Source organism: Phacochoerus africanus, chromosome 5 (genome assembly GCF_016906955.1).
Source record: "Phacochoerus africanus isolate WHEZ1 chromosome 5, ROS_Pafr_v1, whole genome shotgun sequence".
Taxonomy (NCBI): Eukaryota; Metazoa; Chordata; class Mammalia; order Artiodactyla; family Suidae; genus Phacochoerus; species Phacochoerus africanus.
The window spans coordinates 3196150-3213546 of NC_062548.1; the positions used below are offsets into that span (position 1 = coordinate 3196150).

The following is a 17397-nucleotide window of genomic DNA, read 5'->3' on the forward strand; positions in this document are numbered from 1 at the left end:
GACACGAGCAAACGCGCTCATAAGGACGAATGCATTTAGCAAAGGGTCCCACATCCAAATCTCCGCCCCAAGTCCCAAGAACCTGCATTTTCAGGATACAGTCCTCCTTTTAACTCTTCAGCAGCCAGAACCTGTGAGGTGGGAGGCTCGGCCAGGTGGCACCACACGAGCCAGCCCTTCCTGGTTCTCCGACTGAGCCCCAGGCAGGAGGAGCAGGGCCACAGCCCTGACTCCGTGAGGGTGTCTGCAACAGGCGGACAGGGAGGCATGGACAGAGGACCGACTCCGTCCCGTCACAGCTACACCAGCCTTTCAGCTCAGCGTGCACAACTGGGCTTCTGTGCCCCAGCGCGGGACAAGGTCAGGACGTGGGCTGCCACGACCCTCGGGAGCAACCCAGGGAACCAAGCGTGAAAAAGCCCTGCCCGACGAGGAGCAGTGAATGCAAGCTCACAGGTTTGGGAGACAGTTCGTGCAGGGTCAGTGCAGGGATCAGGCAACTCGCCCTACTCACGACTTTACCCTGTGTTCTGACGGGACCCAGGGAGCCCCTAAGACGCACAGTCCAACCTGCCCGCCCAACGAGGCCGCCTGCAGTCCCTACTCCCAAACGAGCCGGCCCGAGTGAGTGAACACGCTTGGGGCACTGAGGCACTCCGGCCCCGGCCTCGAGGGACACCAGCCCCGCACTCCAGCTCCCACTGTCCACCTCCCTCCACCTCCACCAGGCCGGGCTCCCAGGACTGCTGGGGTCTGCCCGGCACGACAGGGAAGCGACACCGCCGAACTCCACCCCCACGTGTGTCCCGGGAATCAGTACGTGTTTTCCCGGACTTGCTCTCTGACATGAGCCAGCAGCAGCCCCGCTTCACAGCTGAGTAGGAAGCTCGTGGGCTCAGGGCTTCTCGAGTTCTCACAAAGTTACCAGGAAGCTTGAGAGGAGGGCCGGTAAGAGGCTGAGACCCGTCCTGGACGGCAGCTCTGAGCCTGAAGCTGGCGCACAGGAGACTCAGGCCCTCGGGCACGGGGACCCCACTGTCCATCTCAGCAGACAACGGATCAAGGGGCCCAGAAGGCGTGGCCAGGTGTTCCCTCTGCCTCCAGCCGATGCCCCTTGGCCCACAGGGTTGGTGGCCCTGGGAGTGGAACCTGGCCCCATCTCTGGAGGAAGGTGCCACTGGCCACGGCCCGGAGCCTGCAGTGTGGGGAGCAGACAACAAGTGCCAGGAGAAGCTGTCATTCAAACGCTGCGGCCACAGGTAACCAACCCGGGCGTGGGCCGCCGCGTGCGGATGCCACACCTGACGCTTGCGTGACGTCCTGGTACCGGGAGAAGGGCAGCCCTCGCTGACGGCACCTACGCTCCTTGTGACGACAGAAGAGGGCTCCCTCCGAGGGCACCCGGGCACCCTCACTCAGGCGTCTCCACGAAAGCAAAGCAGCGCAGATGATGCCGGCGGTGATGGCGGGAGGTGGCCCGGCGGCTTCCATCTCATGGTCGGAAGTTCACAGTCGGAAGTACTGAAGAGCCACTTAAAAGTCAGACTATGCCACGTGACTCTAACTTTAAAGGCCGTTTAAAAAATCAGACCATGCCGTTTGATCCTGACTTGGGTTACCACCTAGAAAGGCCTCTCTCAGGCGATCAAATGTCACGTTATGGGCAGAAGCTCTCAGGCTGGGTCTGAAGAAACCTGAGTTTCCCTGGGTCCCCGAGGACCGTCCAGGCTGCCCCCCTCCTGTATGGACTCAGAAATGCCCCCATCGGCTCCTCTGCAACACCTCTGTGGGGTCAAAAGCCATCAGTGACCCTGAAGCACCCAGTCACTTCCAGGGCTATGCCTGGCTTAAGATCGGACCCGCCCAAAACCCCAAGGCTGGGAAACAACCCTCAGATGCTCCTCCAGGGTCCCCTGCCCCTTGCCAGGCCTCAGGGTCTCCACGAGGCCCCCCCCACCCCCACGACACTCCAAGAGCAAAGATTTGGCCAAACTCGCTGGTGCCCAAAGAATTAAGAATGCCAGGAGCCCTCCGACCAGCCTCAGGCCGGCACCTCGGACATCTCAGTGGCCCTGATGAGAACCCCGAAAGGAGAAGCGGGCAGGAGCCCTCCCTCCCCCCAGACGGGGCCACGGCACGGAGAGGCTGACGGGCTCTGCCCAGGCCCCGCACTGGCAGCCGCAGACCCAGAACCCGACCGCCATCCTCACTGTGGGCTGGGCTCCTCCCTGGTACCAAGCTGTCCCCAACGCGAGGCCAAAGCTGGAGCCGGTGACAGGCCCCTCTGATGCCGGAAATGAGGAGGGAGGGAGGGGAGGAGTCCAGTGCACTCTTGGGAACGGCCTGGATCGGCCCCCCTGAGGCGGCCGGGGGGCCTCGCCCGAGGAAAGTCTCAGCCACGTCCAGACCAAGCATCCCGCCTCCAGAGGGAGGCAGGACCTCATCACAGCTCAGGCGGAAGGCACAGTCCAAACCAGGAGAAACCCCCCAGCGTGATGGGGCCAAGCCCCCCCCCAGCCCCGTCTCTGCACACCTGATCCCTGAACACGCCGCCCCCCAAAGTAATTTTCCTACAGCCACTGCCACAGAACTAACCACTCAGAAACTGACGTCATCGTGGGGGTGCAATCGTTTCCAGTGCTTGAATAAAAGGGGGAGTTTCACATTTTATCCGCTTCCACATCCCTTAACAATAAAAACTTATTTAAAAGGCCCATGAATATGCAAATGGAATTTTAAATATGGAAATGCAAAACCTGCAAGAAAACAGTCTGGGTGTGAAATATTAATGGCATCTCGTCTTGCTGAGCAGAGACAACACGAGCTGGCTGCGGAAGGGTGAGGAGCCCCAGCCCCTGCTCAGAGGAAGTGCCAGCAGCCGTGCCAGGGCACGCGGGCCAGCCTGCGCCCAGAGAGCCACTGCTGCCCCCCCCTGCCCCCTTCTCGGCCACCTCTGCTCCCTCTCCCCTCCAGAACCACTGGGACCAAGTGGCATGTCTTTACCAGGGCGACCTGGGACTGCACAACTCCACCAGCCACAGCGTCTGCGAGGCCTTCGGCCCGGGCAGACTGTGAAGGAGGGTCCAGGGTGAGGGCTGAGTCCCCTCCCCATGCAGGGCCAGCAGCGCAGGGTGGCCTGCAGGCTCGGAGGCTGGGGACCCAGCTACACACCACGCCGGGCACAAACTCACCTGCAGCCCCATCAGGAGGCTGAGAACCTTCAGTGGACCAAAGGGCCAGAGGTGGGCCAGCGTCCCCAGCCACACAAAGGTGGCACTCCTGAATGTGTCCACTGGAAGCGAGGGCCCAAAAGCAGGAGGCCGATAACCCCTGACACGATGAAGGCCATCTTCTGTAGCAAATGCCACCACCCTCCCTCCAGGCAGCTCACAGGGCTTTAACGGCCTTCCTGAGAGGTACGAGGTGCCGCCAGCAAAGGAGGGAGCAGGCCTCTCTCCGTGGGACAGAATGGAAATCCAAGGAGGCAGCGTGGCCAAGTTCTTACTGCTTCAAGTCTGCTCCCTGGACTGGCAGCATCGGCACCGCCTGGGAGCCTGCAAGAAAGTGGCGCCGGGCCCGTCCCAGCCCTGTTGAGGCGGGGCCCGCATTCAAAGACCAGCAGGCGACCTTTCTGCTCGCCGAGCAGGAGAGGCCCTGGGCTAAGAGGCTGCTGAGAGGGGATCCGCAGAAACCATGCAGCAGAGAGGAGCCACCCTGGGCACCCTCGACGCCTTTTGGGGAATGACGGCCCCAAGGACCAAGTGCAACAGCGGGCTCCCGGGCACAGCTCCGGGCTCACCCTCGCGCGGGCCGCTGCAGCCTCGGCCACTGCATGGCCTGCCTCAGCGCCCACAGCCACGCCTGGCACCACAGGCGGCGATCCTGCACAGGGCTGGCACAGCCGAGAACCGGCAGTGTTTGCCAGAAAGCCCACACTTCCCTGTGGACCCCAGGATGGACTGGATCCGCCCCTGGGCGTGACGGGGGCTTGGTCTTGGAGCCAGAAGCCGGCGGCTGGAGCCTGGGAAGGGAACACAACAGGCTGAGGGCTGAGGCGGGCGCCCGCCTCATCCCACCCCGAGGGCCTCGGCCACCAGATGGGGACGTGCCCAGAGAACCCAGAAGCCCTGCCCGAGGAGAGCACTGCTGCAGGCGAAGCCCAGGGACACTCCTGCGGGGGGAGGCCTCAGCCCCGGGCTTCCGTCACTGCAGGATGCTCCCCTCTGCCCCCCGCCCCCCGGGTCTCTAACTGACCCCAGAATGTATAGGCTCGGTGAGAGCACTCCCCCGGGGAGGCCACAGAGGAGGTTCTGAGGACAGAGCTGAGGAAGTGGCTCTGAGGGCTGCAGGCACCACCTCACGTCCAAACACGGGCACTGCAGGCAGGTGTCGGCCCTCCAGGCCCATGGAGAAGGCCAGGGTGCCCCCTCAGCTGCAGCCGTCACAGCTGGCGACGGCTCTCCTTTTGCCACCAAAAGTCCCAAGCAAGAAGGGAGAGGTGAGAGAACCAACGTGACGGCCAGGGCGTGAGGGGCAGAGCACAGCAGGGCCTGGCTCTCCACTGGCCCCCAGGCAGGACGGCACCCCAAGCAGACCTCACACCCAGAAAGGCTCATTCCTGACGTCCCCTCAAGTGACACAGCTCTGGGACACGGCTCACAGCTCCTCTCACACAGGGAAGGAGGGCGGGGGTGCACCCTGACGTCAGCGAGCAGCTCCAAACGCCAGACACGGGGCCCTAAGCCCTCCAGAAGGGGAAGCGGGCGCAGCCGCTGACAGTGACGATGGCTGCCTGCTTCCGAGCTGCAAAAGTGCAGGGGGTGTGCGCTGGCGGCTGAGGGGGTGGCGGCCAAGGTCTGAGGGCATCAGAGCTGCCGCTGTGGAGGCAGGAAGCCCTCGGGGCCGCAGCCACCTTCCTGCAGACGCCTGGCTCTGGGTGGTCGCCATGGGCGTCTGGGTTTTGCTGCTTTCCACAGTTCTGGCCAAATTTACTTCCTCTAAGGAATGTTCCCTGGTCTACTTGGTAGCCAGAAGATAACAAGCAGCTCTCTGCCGGTATTCGTGTGTGTGAACACCCGTGAGTCTCTACTCGGGGCCGGCGGGGGGGGTGTCTACGCACAGCAGCCACTCCCTCCACCGAGGTTCGAGCAACACACAGCGACGCGAGCCAGCACTTCTCAGAGCCACGCTCTCCATGACCCCCCCCCCCGGGGCATTGGACACAGCGCGTCCCAGCTGCAGTGCCACACTGGCCAGCTCCACCTGGGCTCCAGGCACAAACCTGGAGCACAAAGCCCCTTCCCAGATGCCAGAGGAAGGGTGCTGACGAGCTTGGGTGTGAAGCAAACGGCCGTGTTCTCCAGCTGGGGCGGCAGGCCGCTATCCGGCAAAGCGCAAGGCAGGGCCCACAAGACAGCTGGGGCGGGGCACTGGGGGCCAAGGGAGCCAGTGCCAGGCCAGCCAGCAGGCACCCGAAGCGCCGGCTCACCCACCCCAGCGGCTGACACACGTGACCAAGCAGGGAATGGAACCGGAGGGAGGGAGGGGAGACCGGATGGACAACCGGGAGGGACGAGCGGCGCACCAGCCACAAGGGGTCGGCAATGCCCGGCTGCCCTGTCCCCGCCCGGCTCTCACAGGGCCCTCACATGCTCTCCCACCCCCACCTGGGAGGTCACAGCGCGTCTTGAGGGGAGAGAGAGGAAGAGATTTACTATTCCTTCAACAAACATCTGCAGGGCCTCGATTCCAGGCCAAGCAAACACGCCCAAAGTCACTGCACTTGCATGGAGTGCTCATTCCACTGGGGAGAAATACACAACCAACACAGGAGGCAGAGGTCAGGCCAGGGAAAGCCCTGTGCAGCCTCTCCCACCAGCTGCCTCCGGAGCAGAGACAGGGAGTGAAGGGCACACACGGGCACCTCAGCAACGTCCAGGGGCAGAAGCCTCAGCCAGGAGCCGCCCAGCGTGATCCAGAACAGAAACTAGGGGGTGACTCTTAGCAGACGAGGTGAGCAGGAGAGGGAGGGGGTGGTGACACGGGGCGGGGGGTGGGGGGGACGGGGAAGAACCCGGGACACCAGCAGGCCTTTGTCGCGTGCCACCAAGGGACAGGGTCCGCCACGCACCGCGAGAGGCCCTTCCTGCCGCGGTGGGGCTGTGCGCGCAGAACAAACCAGGGCAAGCACTGTCGGAACGGTCAGTCTGGACGTCCAGCAGCTGCGGTCCGGCGGGCAGAGGGATGAGGCAGTGGTGCCAGTGCCAAGAGTCAGGGTGGGGGAAGTTGGGAGGCCCCCGCGCGGGCCTCCCTCCCGAGAGGAGGAGCAGGGGAAACACCGGGTGAACCACAGAGAGCAGGGAGCCAGACCAGCACGGCCCTTCCACACCCGCGCCCCAGGAGGCCTGGCCCCAGCTGCTGGGCACAAACCCTGCAAACCTTCGAATGAGGCCGACCCTGGCGGGGAGGGAGCAGGGTGACAGGTGGGCCCAAGTGCTGCCAGGAAATGGCCAGACCCAGAACTGCCGTCACAGCACAGACCAGACAGGGCCAGTGACCAGGCGGACACAGCACAGGAAGGGCGCTGAGGGACAGGAACCACGTCAGCCAGACAGGCTCGCGTGCATGTGTCACAGCAGAACGGCAGAGTGGTCAGTGGTGACACCAACCAGCCCTCGTCGCAGCCACCACCAACGCGAGCTGACCACCGGGCAGGGGCAGAGCCCTCGACTCACACGCAGTTTCTCCAGTAACGCCGCACTGACCACTCGAGCCATCGGTCAGCGACGCGCCCACCTCAGAGGGCAGGAGAGAAGAGCTCAGGACGGCCCAGCGTGGCCCTCGGGGGAGCCGGACTCTGCACGCTGGTCGAAGGCCTTGCGGTCCGATGGCAAAGCCACTAATCACACGGGACTGTTTCAACACAGTCTCAATCGCAGGCGCAGCGCCTCGCTCACGTGCGCCGCGTTTCGAGCGCTCGATGCTGTGTGCAGCCAGCCTGCCGCACCCGACGGCGCAGGCGCACAGCCAACAGCACCACGTGGGGCCTGGAACCGACGCGCTGCATGGCTGCCACGGAGGAGGGCGCGGGGACGGCCCCTGGACACAGGCCGGCTCCACATTTCCCGCCAAAGCCCGCTCACCCAGACCAGTTACGTCGTGGGGCACCGAGAGCTGAACGGACAGGCAAGGCCTCCATCTCTGGCTGCTGCCGTGCACGAGGAGGTGAGGGCTGGGGCGCAGGGCGGGCAGCTCGTGGCTCCCTCGGACCGGCACCTTGGAGCGGGCTGGGGAGGGGTCCCTGGCGGGCAGCTGAGGCAGACTGGCTGGTTTCCCCAGGGTCCACACCACAGTCGGACTGCCCTAGGGTCCCGAGCTCCCTGTCCAGGCCACCGGGTGGCCACGGAAGCCCGCAGAGGTGGGCCCTGCACACGATGGCCGGACGGTGGATGGAGCACAGAGGGCTGAGGCAGAAGGGGGGCGTGGGGCAGAGCCGCACCAGCCCCGGCCTTCAGCCAGCCCACATGGCCCGGGCTGGGCTCCTGCAAACCCGACTTCCAGGCTCCCGCGATGGGCGCCCACAGGCAGCCATGCCTCATCCCGTCCATCAGGCGCGGTGCGATCAACTGAGTCATGTACTCCTGTACCCAATTCAACAAGCCCTCGCTGGGTGCCCGCTGGGCCAGGCCCGTCCCCAGGGCCAGGGAGCTTCCCTAGCAGGGGGACCAAGCACACAAGGAAGGAGGTGAGGGCAGGCGTGACAGGGCCCTTTCAGACCGAGTGCCAGGAAACGCACAAGCACAGACCGGGAGGCAGTGCCAGGCTGCACACGGATGCCCAAGGAGGAGCGCCCCAGGCCAGGACGCTGGGGGCGCTGAGCCAGCTCTCACCCTCTCTGGCCCAAGTCACTCGTGTCCAGGTCATGGACTTCAGCACTGGTCCACTGTGTCCCCACTTCCCAGGTCACAGGCTCACCCGCCTGGAAGGACCCGTGTTCCATGCTCCCACCTCTAGTCCAGGGCGCTAAGCACACTGGCCTCCGCAACCCGCACGTGGTCATCTAACAGGCTCTTGACAGCACCGAGTCCAAAACTGAACTCCCGGTGCCCCCCGCCCTCACCTCCTCTTCTGCTGTGCTCTCCGTCGGCCTGAGGCGAACCCACCTCTTCACATGCCCTCACCAAAGGCTTCCCCCCACGTCTTGGTGTCTCACCTGCCACCTCTGATCCACAGCAACCTGTGTCCCCATCTGCAGGTGTGTCCACACAGTCAACCGCTTCCTGTCTCTCCGGCCACCCGGGGAGGCACACCTTCTCAGCCCCAACGAGCCTGCTGGGACACTCAGCACAGCCATGCCCCCAACTATCCCAGGAGTCATACCTCCCCAGGGACCCCATAAAAGAGATCCTTAAAAAAAGGTACCCCTAAGAGATCCTTAAAAAAAAGGTGCCCCATAAAAGAGATCCTTAAAAAAAAGGTACCCCTAAGAGATCCTTAAAAAAAAAGGTACCCCATAATAAAGATCCTTAAAAAAAGGTACCCCCTAAGAGATCCTTAAAAAAAAGGTGCCCCATAAAAGAGATCCTTAAAAAAAAGGTACCCCTAAAAGATCCTTAAAAAAAGGTACCCCATAATAAAGATCCTTAAAATAAGGTACCCCCTAAGAGATCCTTAAAAAAAAAGTACCCCAGAAAAGAGATCCCGACAACTCGTTAACACTCACTTACCCCACGGGCACAGTCTACACACGTGACCCCCCCGCCGACAATCCCACGTGTTATCACCACCACCCTCCCCACCACCTGGATGGGAGGAAGAGGAAGGCTCACCGAAGGGGGACGCGGGGACACAGCCGTGGTGGGGGGGGGGCCATGACTGGAACACGAGCGGCTGCTGCTCAGCCGCGTGAGCTTCCAAACCCTCTGTGTCCGAGCCAGCGTGAAATCACCAGACACACAGGGACAGGTCCCTGATGGGCGTGAGTCTTCTGTCCCATGGCGGGCCTTGCGGGCCCCAGCACAGCTTGAGTCCACGGTAACACACAGACACAGGTGACAAGGGCGACAAGGCCTCGTTACGTCCCAGGAGATCTGAAGGACGGCCTGAATGGTCTGCACCAACAGTGGGATCAGAGCCTCTTTAAGAGTCAGGAGTCATACTGATCTTACCCTTGGGAGGCAAAGAGAAACCCACCAACCCGGCCGACGCCTGGAAAACGCAGCAGCCGAGGGCACCACCTCCCGAGCTGGGAGGGAGCTGCTTCCTCCAGCTGTCCATCCCCGAGCCCCTGTCACCAAGTAACCACTAGCTCCTCCCAAGGCTGCCCGGAGCCCCCAGCACGGAGGAGGGCCTCGCCAGCTCCCCGGTCAGCAGGCCAGGCCAGGCCAGGGCCGCAGGAAGCTTGCGAGGGACGGCCCGGAAGACTGGCCATCGTTCCAAGGCAAGAGCACGGCTCTGGGCACCTGGGGGCTCCTCAAACCGCCAGCGTGAGGCCCAGGGCTCTTCTGAGCCGTCTGCACCCAGAGGACGGAAGACGTGCTGGGCAAAACCCACTGCAGTGTGAGGGCAGCCCGAGGCCCGACATGCTTCGGCGTGGACAGGGGGATCTCGAGGGCCGGCCGCACAGAGGGCCGTCAGCCCCCGGGAGCCGGCCCGGCAGGCGCACAGCACACGGCAGGCGGAGGGAGGCGTGGAGAGGCCCGTGTGGCTCCTCCTTACGCAGCGCGGGACGCAGCTTGAGGCTCCCCAGGCTGAACCGACGGCGCACCCACGACGCGCGGCTCCTCCGGACCAGAGGGACGCGAGCCCAGGGCTGGCATCTACGACTCAGGGACCTGGGAGCCCGCTTCAAGTGAGCACGTGCAGCTCGGCAGACGCACAGGCCAGGGCGCGCGTCCCGCTTTCACAGCTTCCGAGCTGCGTGCGGGGCTGGGGTTTCTCAGCTCTGAGGCAGCACCTCACTGCTCTCAGGTGACACACTGTCCGTGGGGTGCTCGGCACAGAGCCTGGCACCAGCAACTGCCCCATAAGCCCGCCGCCCTCACGGCCACACTGCCACACGCATGGGGGGAAACCACCGGGAGCCTGGGAGCCCGGGCTCCTCCCCACCCGCTTTCCAAGGCGGGCCCTGCCTTTGCGGCAAAGCAGAGGACCGGCTGCGGCGGTCCCACCTGCCCCCGCACGGACTTCCCAGCCCGGTTCTTCAAGGTGGCCTGTGAGAGCCTGACAGACGACAGGCGGCTGAGGTCTGAGCCACGCAGAGGTGCCCGCTCCTGTCCCCACCTGGCCCTCAGCATCCTGGCTCCACAAACGGCAGGGCGGGGAGCCGCGCCCGAGGTGTGCGGTGGGCTGCCGGGTCCTCAAGACACCAGATGCTCGTGGGGCCCACGACGGCAGTGGCAGCATCTCGGGAGCTATGTGTGGGGAGCGGTGACCGAGGTCACAGCTAGACCCTCCCACAAACCCTGAAAACTCCCGGGTCCTCAGCTCGCCTCGTGGACGGGACCGGCCTCCCAGAACCAAAAGGGCGCTGGGGCGGCCATGCAGAAAGGCAAGGTCCCCGGGCTGTGACGAAACTCCTGCCCGAAGGCGCCGACAGACCCATTTGTATTAGTGATGGATGGGGCCCCAGGGCTGTCCAAGGACGGCCAGCACGTGGGGACACAGAGAGGCTGGCCCCACGGTTCACGAAATGCCTCCGACAGAAAGGCTCCTACCAGTCCCCAGAACCCTGCACCACCCTGGCCCCACAGCCACAGAGGACTTGCCGGATCACAGCCGCACGTCACCTGGTGTCTCCTGAGCGCTACTCGGGGCCGGGCACCTACCGCCATCCCACCCCATCCTCCACACAGCCCTCCAAACACCAGCCCTGTTCTGACACAGCAAATCAAAGCTCAGGGCTGAGCAGACGCGCACAAAGCCAGCAAGGAAGTTCCTCGCTAACTGCTGGAAGGAGAAGGCAGCCCCTCTCCTGCAACTGGGGGCTCCACTAAGTTGGCATCTCTCAACACCCCAGCCCTAGCACAGGGACGGGGCACGGCCTTCAGCCCGCTGCCTTTTGGCTCAGCCTCTGCGCAGCGGGGCGCTCTGCTTCCACCTGCACCACATTTCACAGCGAGCTGGGGTCAGGCCCCCTCGGCTGCTGCAAAGGCAGCGACACCGAGCACCCGGCAGAGGGGACGGCCCCGCAGGACGTGCTCCCGGGACCGGGCTCCACGGGCGCCGGCTCGACGCCTCCTGACTCATCTTCCAGGTGAGGAGCCCCTTCCAGCCCTCAGGACCCCGCCTGCCTGGACCCCAACTTCCACCTTCTTGCCAAGGTGCTTCTTTCCGTCCAACCTGAACTTCCGCCTTTAAAGATGCGCAGAAATGACATCAGCTGTTCCAACCTCTCGAGGTTTCCTGGCCTCCACGCGGAACGCCGCTGCCACCACACAATCTCAGTTTGCTGCCCTTGAGAACAGCAGCTGCCAGACCCCTTGAGCACGAGTGGCACTGTGCCCATGTCCCTTCTCCACTCTGCTCACTAAGGGCCTTGAGGGCACGGGATCCCAGCCTCTGCCACCTGCTCACGGGCTTGCAGGGGACTCCACCATAAACGGGTGGAGCAGGAACCAGCCGACTGCTCCTTATCATCTGAGGCCTTAGCAACACTCCCGGGCTGCTCTGATGGGTTCTGTCACCCGGAAGAGGGACTGATGGGGACGGAGCCCTCCTGCGGGGCCTCCTGCACATACGCCCAGGGCACGGCGCTGCACACAGGAAGTGCTCCTTCGATGGCCTCTCGGTCAGGACCATCCTGGCCACGCACAGCGCCACGAGCACCCCCAGCGGGCAGGCAGCCGTCCCCAGGCCCTGGGCCCGTGCTGCCCCGCCTCCCCTGCCCTGCCCTCCCGGGACCCGTCAGGCAGCAGAGGTATGGCACACGGCTCTTTCCTGGGGTGCCCGAGACCCACCACTGCTCCCAGGGGCAGCTCTCAGAGGGCAGCCCAGGGTCCTGAGAGGCGCACGAGCTGCCAGGGGTCAGGTGACCACTGCCCACTGTGGAGAACTCCCTCCTGCCCTGGGAAGGGATGGGACGGCTGAGGCTGCATCGGCCCCTGCAGGCGAAGCGGCTGGGGGACCTGCGGCGGGACGTGTGCTCGTGGGTCTCCCAGAGGCGGAGCTGCCGCTGCTGGTCGGAGCAGATGCTCTCTCTAAAAGCACCTCACACTCTGGTGGGAGAAGAGGGCAGACACGTTTCCTTTCCCCTAATAGTTCATTCTGTTTCAAATCCAAAGTGAAAGAAAGAGGATCGCCTGGAAAAATGTTAAAGCTTTAGTTTCAAATCACTTCTAATGCCCGTTTCATCTGACAGGAGCTTTGAAAGCAAAAGGCAGTCCTTACCATTTGAGGTTTTTCAACTAAGTTGATGTGATTATGTCCAACATAACCAGATGCTTCTAAAAGCCAATTTTCAAAGTGACATCAGCCTCCAAAATCAGAAGGCTCTCCTCCGGCTGTTAACAAATTATTAACACTCCATCTGCACGGGTTTGGGGGGAGGGGGCGGCAAACAGGCCAACCTCAAAGACCTGCCCGACGGCCGGTCAGCCAGGCAGTGCAGGGTCCCCGCGGGTCGGGGTTCCTCTGTGGTCACCATCCTCTCAGCCTGTCCCCAGGCCCTCTGCTCACCGGAGGGGCTGACCTCACTTAGCCGCCCACCCCCAAGTCATTTAAGGGGAATCAGACTAGCCTAGCCCATCCCCATGGGTGCCAGGGGCAGACAGCCAACCCCACTGGGCCGGTGAGACGTGGGGGGGGAGGGAATTTGCCGGCACCAGGGATGCAGGAGAGGTTTCCTTGTTCCAAGAAGGAGGCTTCTGCTTCTGCCTCTGATGCAACACCCAGAGCCTGGGCAGCACCCCTGCACCACGCGAGACACCGGCCCGCGCACCAGTGCACGGAGGAGCCTACGCGCAGCTCGGTGAGCAGGAAGTTCTTGGGGTCTTGGTCCCCATGCCTGGCCCCCAAGCCCCACAAAGCCCTGAAGTTCCCTGAGTGCTGCTGTCAGGACCCCAGGTCTTCAGCCAGACCCCAGGCAGCTTTGCGGGAGGGCGGGGCTGGATGCCTGAGAGACATCCACCGGAAGAGCGGCTGGAACCTTCAGCTCTACTCCCACCTGCAGGGAGGGGAGAGGGGCTAGAGACGACTCCGCCACCAGGGGCCACGAAACTCCGAAGCGCTGAACGAGGGGGTTCAGGAGTTCCGAGTTGGTGGACACGTTGGGGAGGGGGAGGGAGCTCCCCACCTACACCTCAGGCATCGCTTCCATCTGCCCCCTCCAAGCCGCTCCCTGTGTAATAAACCAGCAATCCTCCCCGCTTCCCTGAGTGTCAATCATTCTAGCAAATTGCCAGATGGGAGGGGGATGAATCTGCAGTCAGACAGAAGTGGAGGTGGCCTGGGACACCACCCCGAGCCCTCCACCTGTGGGGTCGGGCTGACCTGGGAACTGGCAGCAGAGCTGAAGTGACTCCAGGCCACCCAGCAGGTGCAACGCTGCATTCTTGGGGTCTGTAGGCACCGCCGCCCACCCTGCGCTCCTGGTTCGGGGAGGACACAAACGCCCGGCTCTTCCTCCATGCAGGACCTCCGCAGAGTCCGCACACGCACAAGCACTCAGACACGTGGGCCCGGGAGCCAGGTCTGCACACCTTCCAGGAGTCACTCAGAGCCCACACTCCCACGGAGGAGGGATCACCCCTGGGGGGCACACAGCCCTCCTCCCAGACCCCACTCCGGGAAGCCAGCCCCAGGGTCCATCAGCCACAGCGTCCCAACAGCCCAGTGCCCGGGCCAGAACGCAGGGCACCTCACAACCAGCAGGCCCAGATCCCGCTGGTCAGGCCCAGGCCCGGGACGGTGAGCCACGGCTGCTCTGAGCGGGGGACACCCACCAGCCCTCTGAGCACGCGGTCGCCAGGCCTACCTGCTAGTGAGGGTGCTGTTTCTGTCCTTCAGGGTGAGCTCGCGCTGCTGCAGCTCCACGATGAACCTGGACAGCTCTTCCGGGGTCCTGGGGGTCAAGAACACAGGTCAGCACCAGGGTGCCCTGGAGGGCCTGGCTCTCACTGCACCGGGGGGCCACCCGGAGCCCTGCGACGAGTGAGGTCTGCGCCCCCGGCCCCGGGGCAGCCTGTCCCCAGTGCAGTGCTGCGGCGCTGAGAACTCCCCACCGGGCGCACACCGAGCCCCCAGCCACCAGACACGGGGACAGGATTTTTAGAGGCCTCGATTTTATTTCACCTGTAAAAACAGGGTCACTACACAACAATGTCACCGTGCAGAGGCTCTCAAGTGAGGTTGAAAAGCACCCACCCAGCAGCTGGCAGAGGAGGTGCCTGTGCATCTGAGTTTTCTTTCCTCGCCTCTCCTTCAAAATCCACACGGGACAACTGCAGCAGTGTGAGAATAGCAAGAGATGCCCGCGTGGGCCGGGCCTCGAAACTTTCAGCACTATTCTGGGTGAGGATCTCAGCCCAGACTCAGCGCGCCCATTTGACAAAGGGGGAAACTGAGGCTCCAGGCCACCCTCCCTGAGCTGCGCCTGCGCCGAGCCTCAGTCTGAACCCCTCCTCCAGCTCAATGCCGCAGCTCAGGAAAAAAACCCATCGAGAAGTCTGTGACACAAAGACAGCCGAGAGGCACGTGAAAAGATACGCGAGGACGCTAAGCAGTAGAGAAATGCAAGTCAGAACTACAAGGAAGCACCACCCCCCGGGTCAGAATGGCCGTCCTCAAGGTCTACAGACAGGAGCTCCCTGACGGCTCAGAGCATGAAGGACCTGGTGCTGTCCCTGCTATGGCTCAGGTCACTACTGCGGCGCGGGTTCGATCCCTGGCCCAGGAACTTCCACATGCCATGGGTGCAGTCAAACAAATAAAGAGTCTATAGATAATAAGCACCGAGAAGGTGTGGAGAAAAGAGAACCCCGCCACTGCTGGGAGGAATGTAAACTGGTACAGTCACCATGGAAAACAGCACGGAGGGTCCTGAAAAAGCTAAAAACAGAACTACCATAGGATTCTGCAATCCCACTCCTGGACACATACCCAGAAAAGATGAAAACGCTAATTAGAGGAGTTCCTGTCATGGCTCCGTGGTTAACGAATCCGACTAGGAACCATAAGGACATGGGTTCGATCCCTGGCCTTGCTCAGTGGGTTAAGGATCCGGCGTTGCCATGAGCTGTGGTGTAGGTTGCAGCCACAGCTCGGATCCCGCGTTGCTGTGGCTCTGGCGTAGGCCGGCGGCTACAGCTCCAATTAGACTCCCTAGCCTGGGAACCTCCATATGCCGCGGGTGCGGCCCTTAAAAGACAAAAAGAGAAAAGAAAACTCTAATTAGAAAAGATATATATGCACACCTACGTCCTCAGCAGCACTACTCACAACGGCCAGGACATGCAAACAACCTAAATGTCCATCAACAGAAGAATGGATAAAGAAGAGGACACACACACACACGAACACTTGTCAGCCATTAAAAAAATGAACTAATGCCATCTGCACCAACATGGATGGACTCAGAGATTCTCACACTAAGGAAAGTAAGTCAGAGAAAAACAAACACCTTATGAGGTCACCTATATGTGGAGTCTAAAATATGACAGAAAGGAACCTATCCAGCAAACAGACACAGAAAACGAACTTACGGTTAACCAAGGGAGCAGCTGAGGGAGGAGGGGGTTAACCAAGGGAGCAGCTGAGGGAGGAGGGGGTTAACCAAGGGAGCGGCTGGGGGAGGAGGGGGTTAACCAAGGGAGCGGCTGGGGGAGGAGGGGGTTAACCAAGGGAGCGGCTGGGGGAGGAGGGGAAGGAAGAGCTCGGGATGGACACACGCGCGCCAGCACTTAGAAACCAACCAACAGGGACCTCCTGCATGGCCCGGGGAACGCTCAGCATCCTGTAATAACCGGCAACGGAACGGAATGTGCAAAAGAAGAGATGCACGTGTGCAACTCAATCTCCGGGCTGTACACCTGAGACCAGCTCAACCCTGTAAACGGACTGCTCTCCATTTTCAAAAACGGCGAGGAGAAAGAATGTCTCGGAGAGACAGGCGGACCCCCACGGAGGGTTTACATGCCCCCACCCAGCAGGGACCCAAAGCCCAACAGCTCCTGCCATGGGAACAAGCCCGGGGACCTAGCCCAGGGCTGCAGGGCGATGGTCCCGTCCAGAAAACGACCGCTCCAGCGCTGAGACCGAGGGGGCTGGGAGCCGAGCTACACCAACACCACCCCTCTGGAAAGAGAGGCCCACTCGTCAAGGCTACAAAGAGGGGCTGCTGGTCAGCTCGGAACTCCAAGGCCCCCTCCCCGGCCCCCAGCGCCTGCACAGTGCGCGCTTCCAGAAAGCACTCTGAGGCCTCTGCTGACCCACCAGTGAAGCCCTCCTGCGGAAGTCGGCAGCTGCAGCCCCATCACACCCAAGGCCGCACACGGAGACCTGCTGCGACCCAGCCTCCGCCCACGGCCCACGCCCCAGGGCCTCTTCGCCGCCACTGGCCTCCCTCCGCCACCCGAACACAATAATCCGCCCGCGCCCCGACCTCCAGGAGAGTCAACCCCGGGCCTGCGAAGCGCTCCCCTCCCTCCCCAAGCCCAGCCCGTTCTCAGAGGAGAGGCGGCCAGAAAGCAGCCCCGCAGCCTCTCCCGCCCTGTCACGAGGCTGCATGGCACCCCCTCGGTGTCAGAGGAGGGTCTCCTGGTCCCTGCCGTCCCTGCAGCGCGAGGCTGAGATCTCCGCTCACAGCAGCAGGTCCTGAAAGCCCAGCGCAGCCCCCACACAGGGCCTCCACCGTCACCAGTCCCCCCACAGGCGCCCCTGGCCCTCGCTGTCAGGTCCCCTCACGAGGCCCTCCCCGACCTCAGAGGCAGAGTCCCTCACCAGATATTTGGCGAGGACGCGGCCTCGATGTGTAAGGAAGCACCGGGCAAGGTTTCTACCCATGCCCGGACCACGACACGAGCCAGCTCTGCAGACTAGAGAACAGTAACACGAGGACTTCCTGCTGTGGTTCAGAGGAAATGAATCCGACGCACATCCGTGAGGACATGGGTTCGATCCCTGGCCTTGCTCAGTGGGTTAAGGATCCGACGTTGCCGCGAGCTGCGGTATAGGTCCCAGGCAGCAGCTGAGATCCCGGGTGCCCGTGGCTGTGGTGTAGGCCGGCAGCTACAGCTCGGATTCGACCCCTAGCCTGGGGACCTCCGTATGCCATGCAAACAGTCTTAAAAAGCCAAATAATAATAGAAAAGGTACGCTGAAAAGATGTTAACCAGTAAAAGAGCTTTGAGAGGCTGAAATCTAAGAAGGGTAGAGGTTGAACCAGCCTTGAATGCCAGTTGC

At 62.6% G+C, this 17397-nt stretch overlaps 1 protein-coding gene across 6 annotated transcripts in view; it reads right to left on the reverse strand.

Annotated features, from left to right (window-relative positions):
* The window catches only part of MAD1L1 (mitotic arrest deficient 1 like 1), a 308486-nt gene that overhangs the window by 217394 nt on the left and 73695 nt on the right, over positions 1 to 17397 (reverse strand). For 5 of the 6 annotated variants that reach the window (XM_047779416.1, XM_047779418.1, XM_047779419.1 and 2 more), the window contains exon 10: positions 13973 to 14059. The exons of the other annotated variant lie outside the window; for it this stretch is intronic. In XM_047779416.1, the coding sequence (XP_047635372.1) occupies positions 13973 to 14059 (87 nt within the window). The remainder of the gene's footprint in view (positions 1 to 13972; positions 14060 to 17397) is intronic. 6 annotated transcript variants of the gene reach the window in all.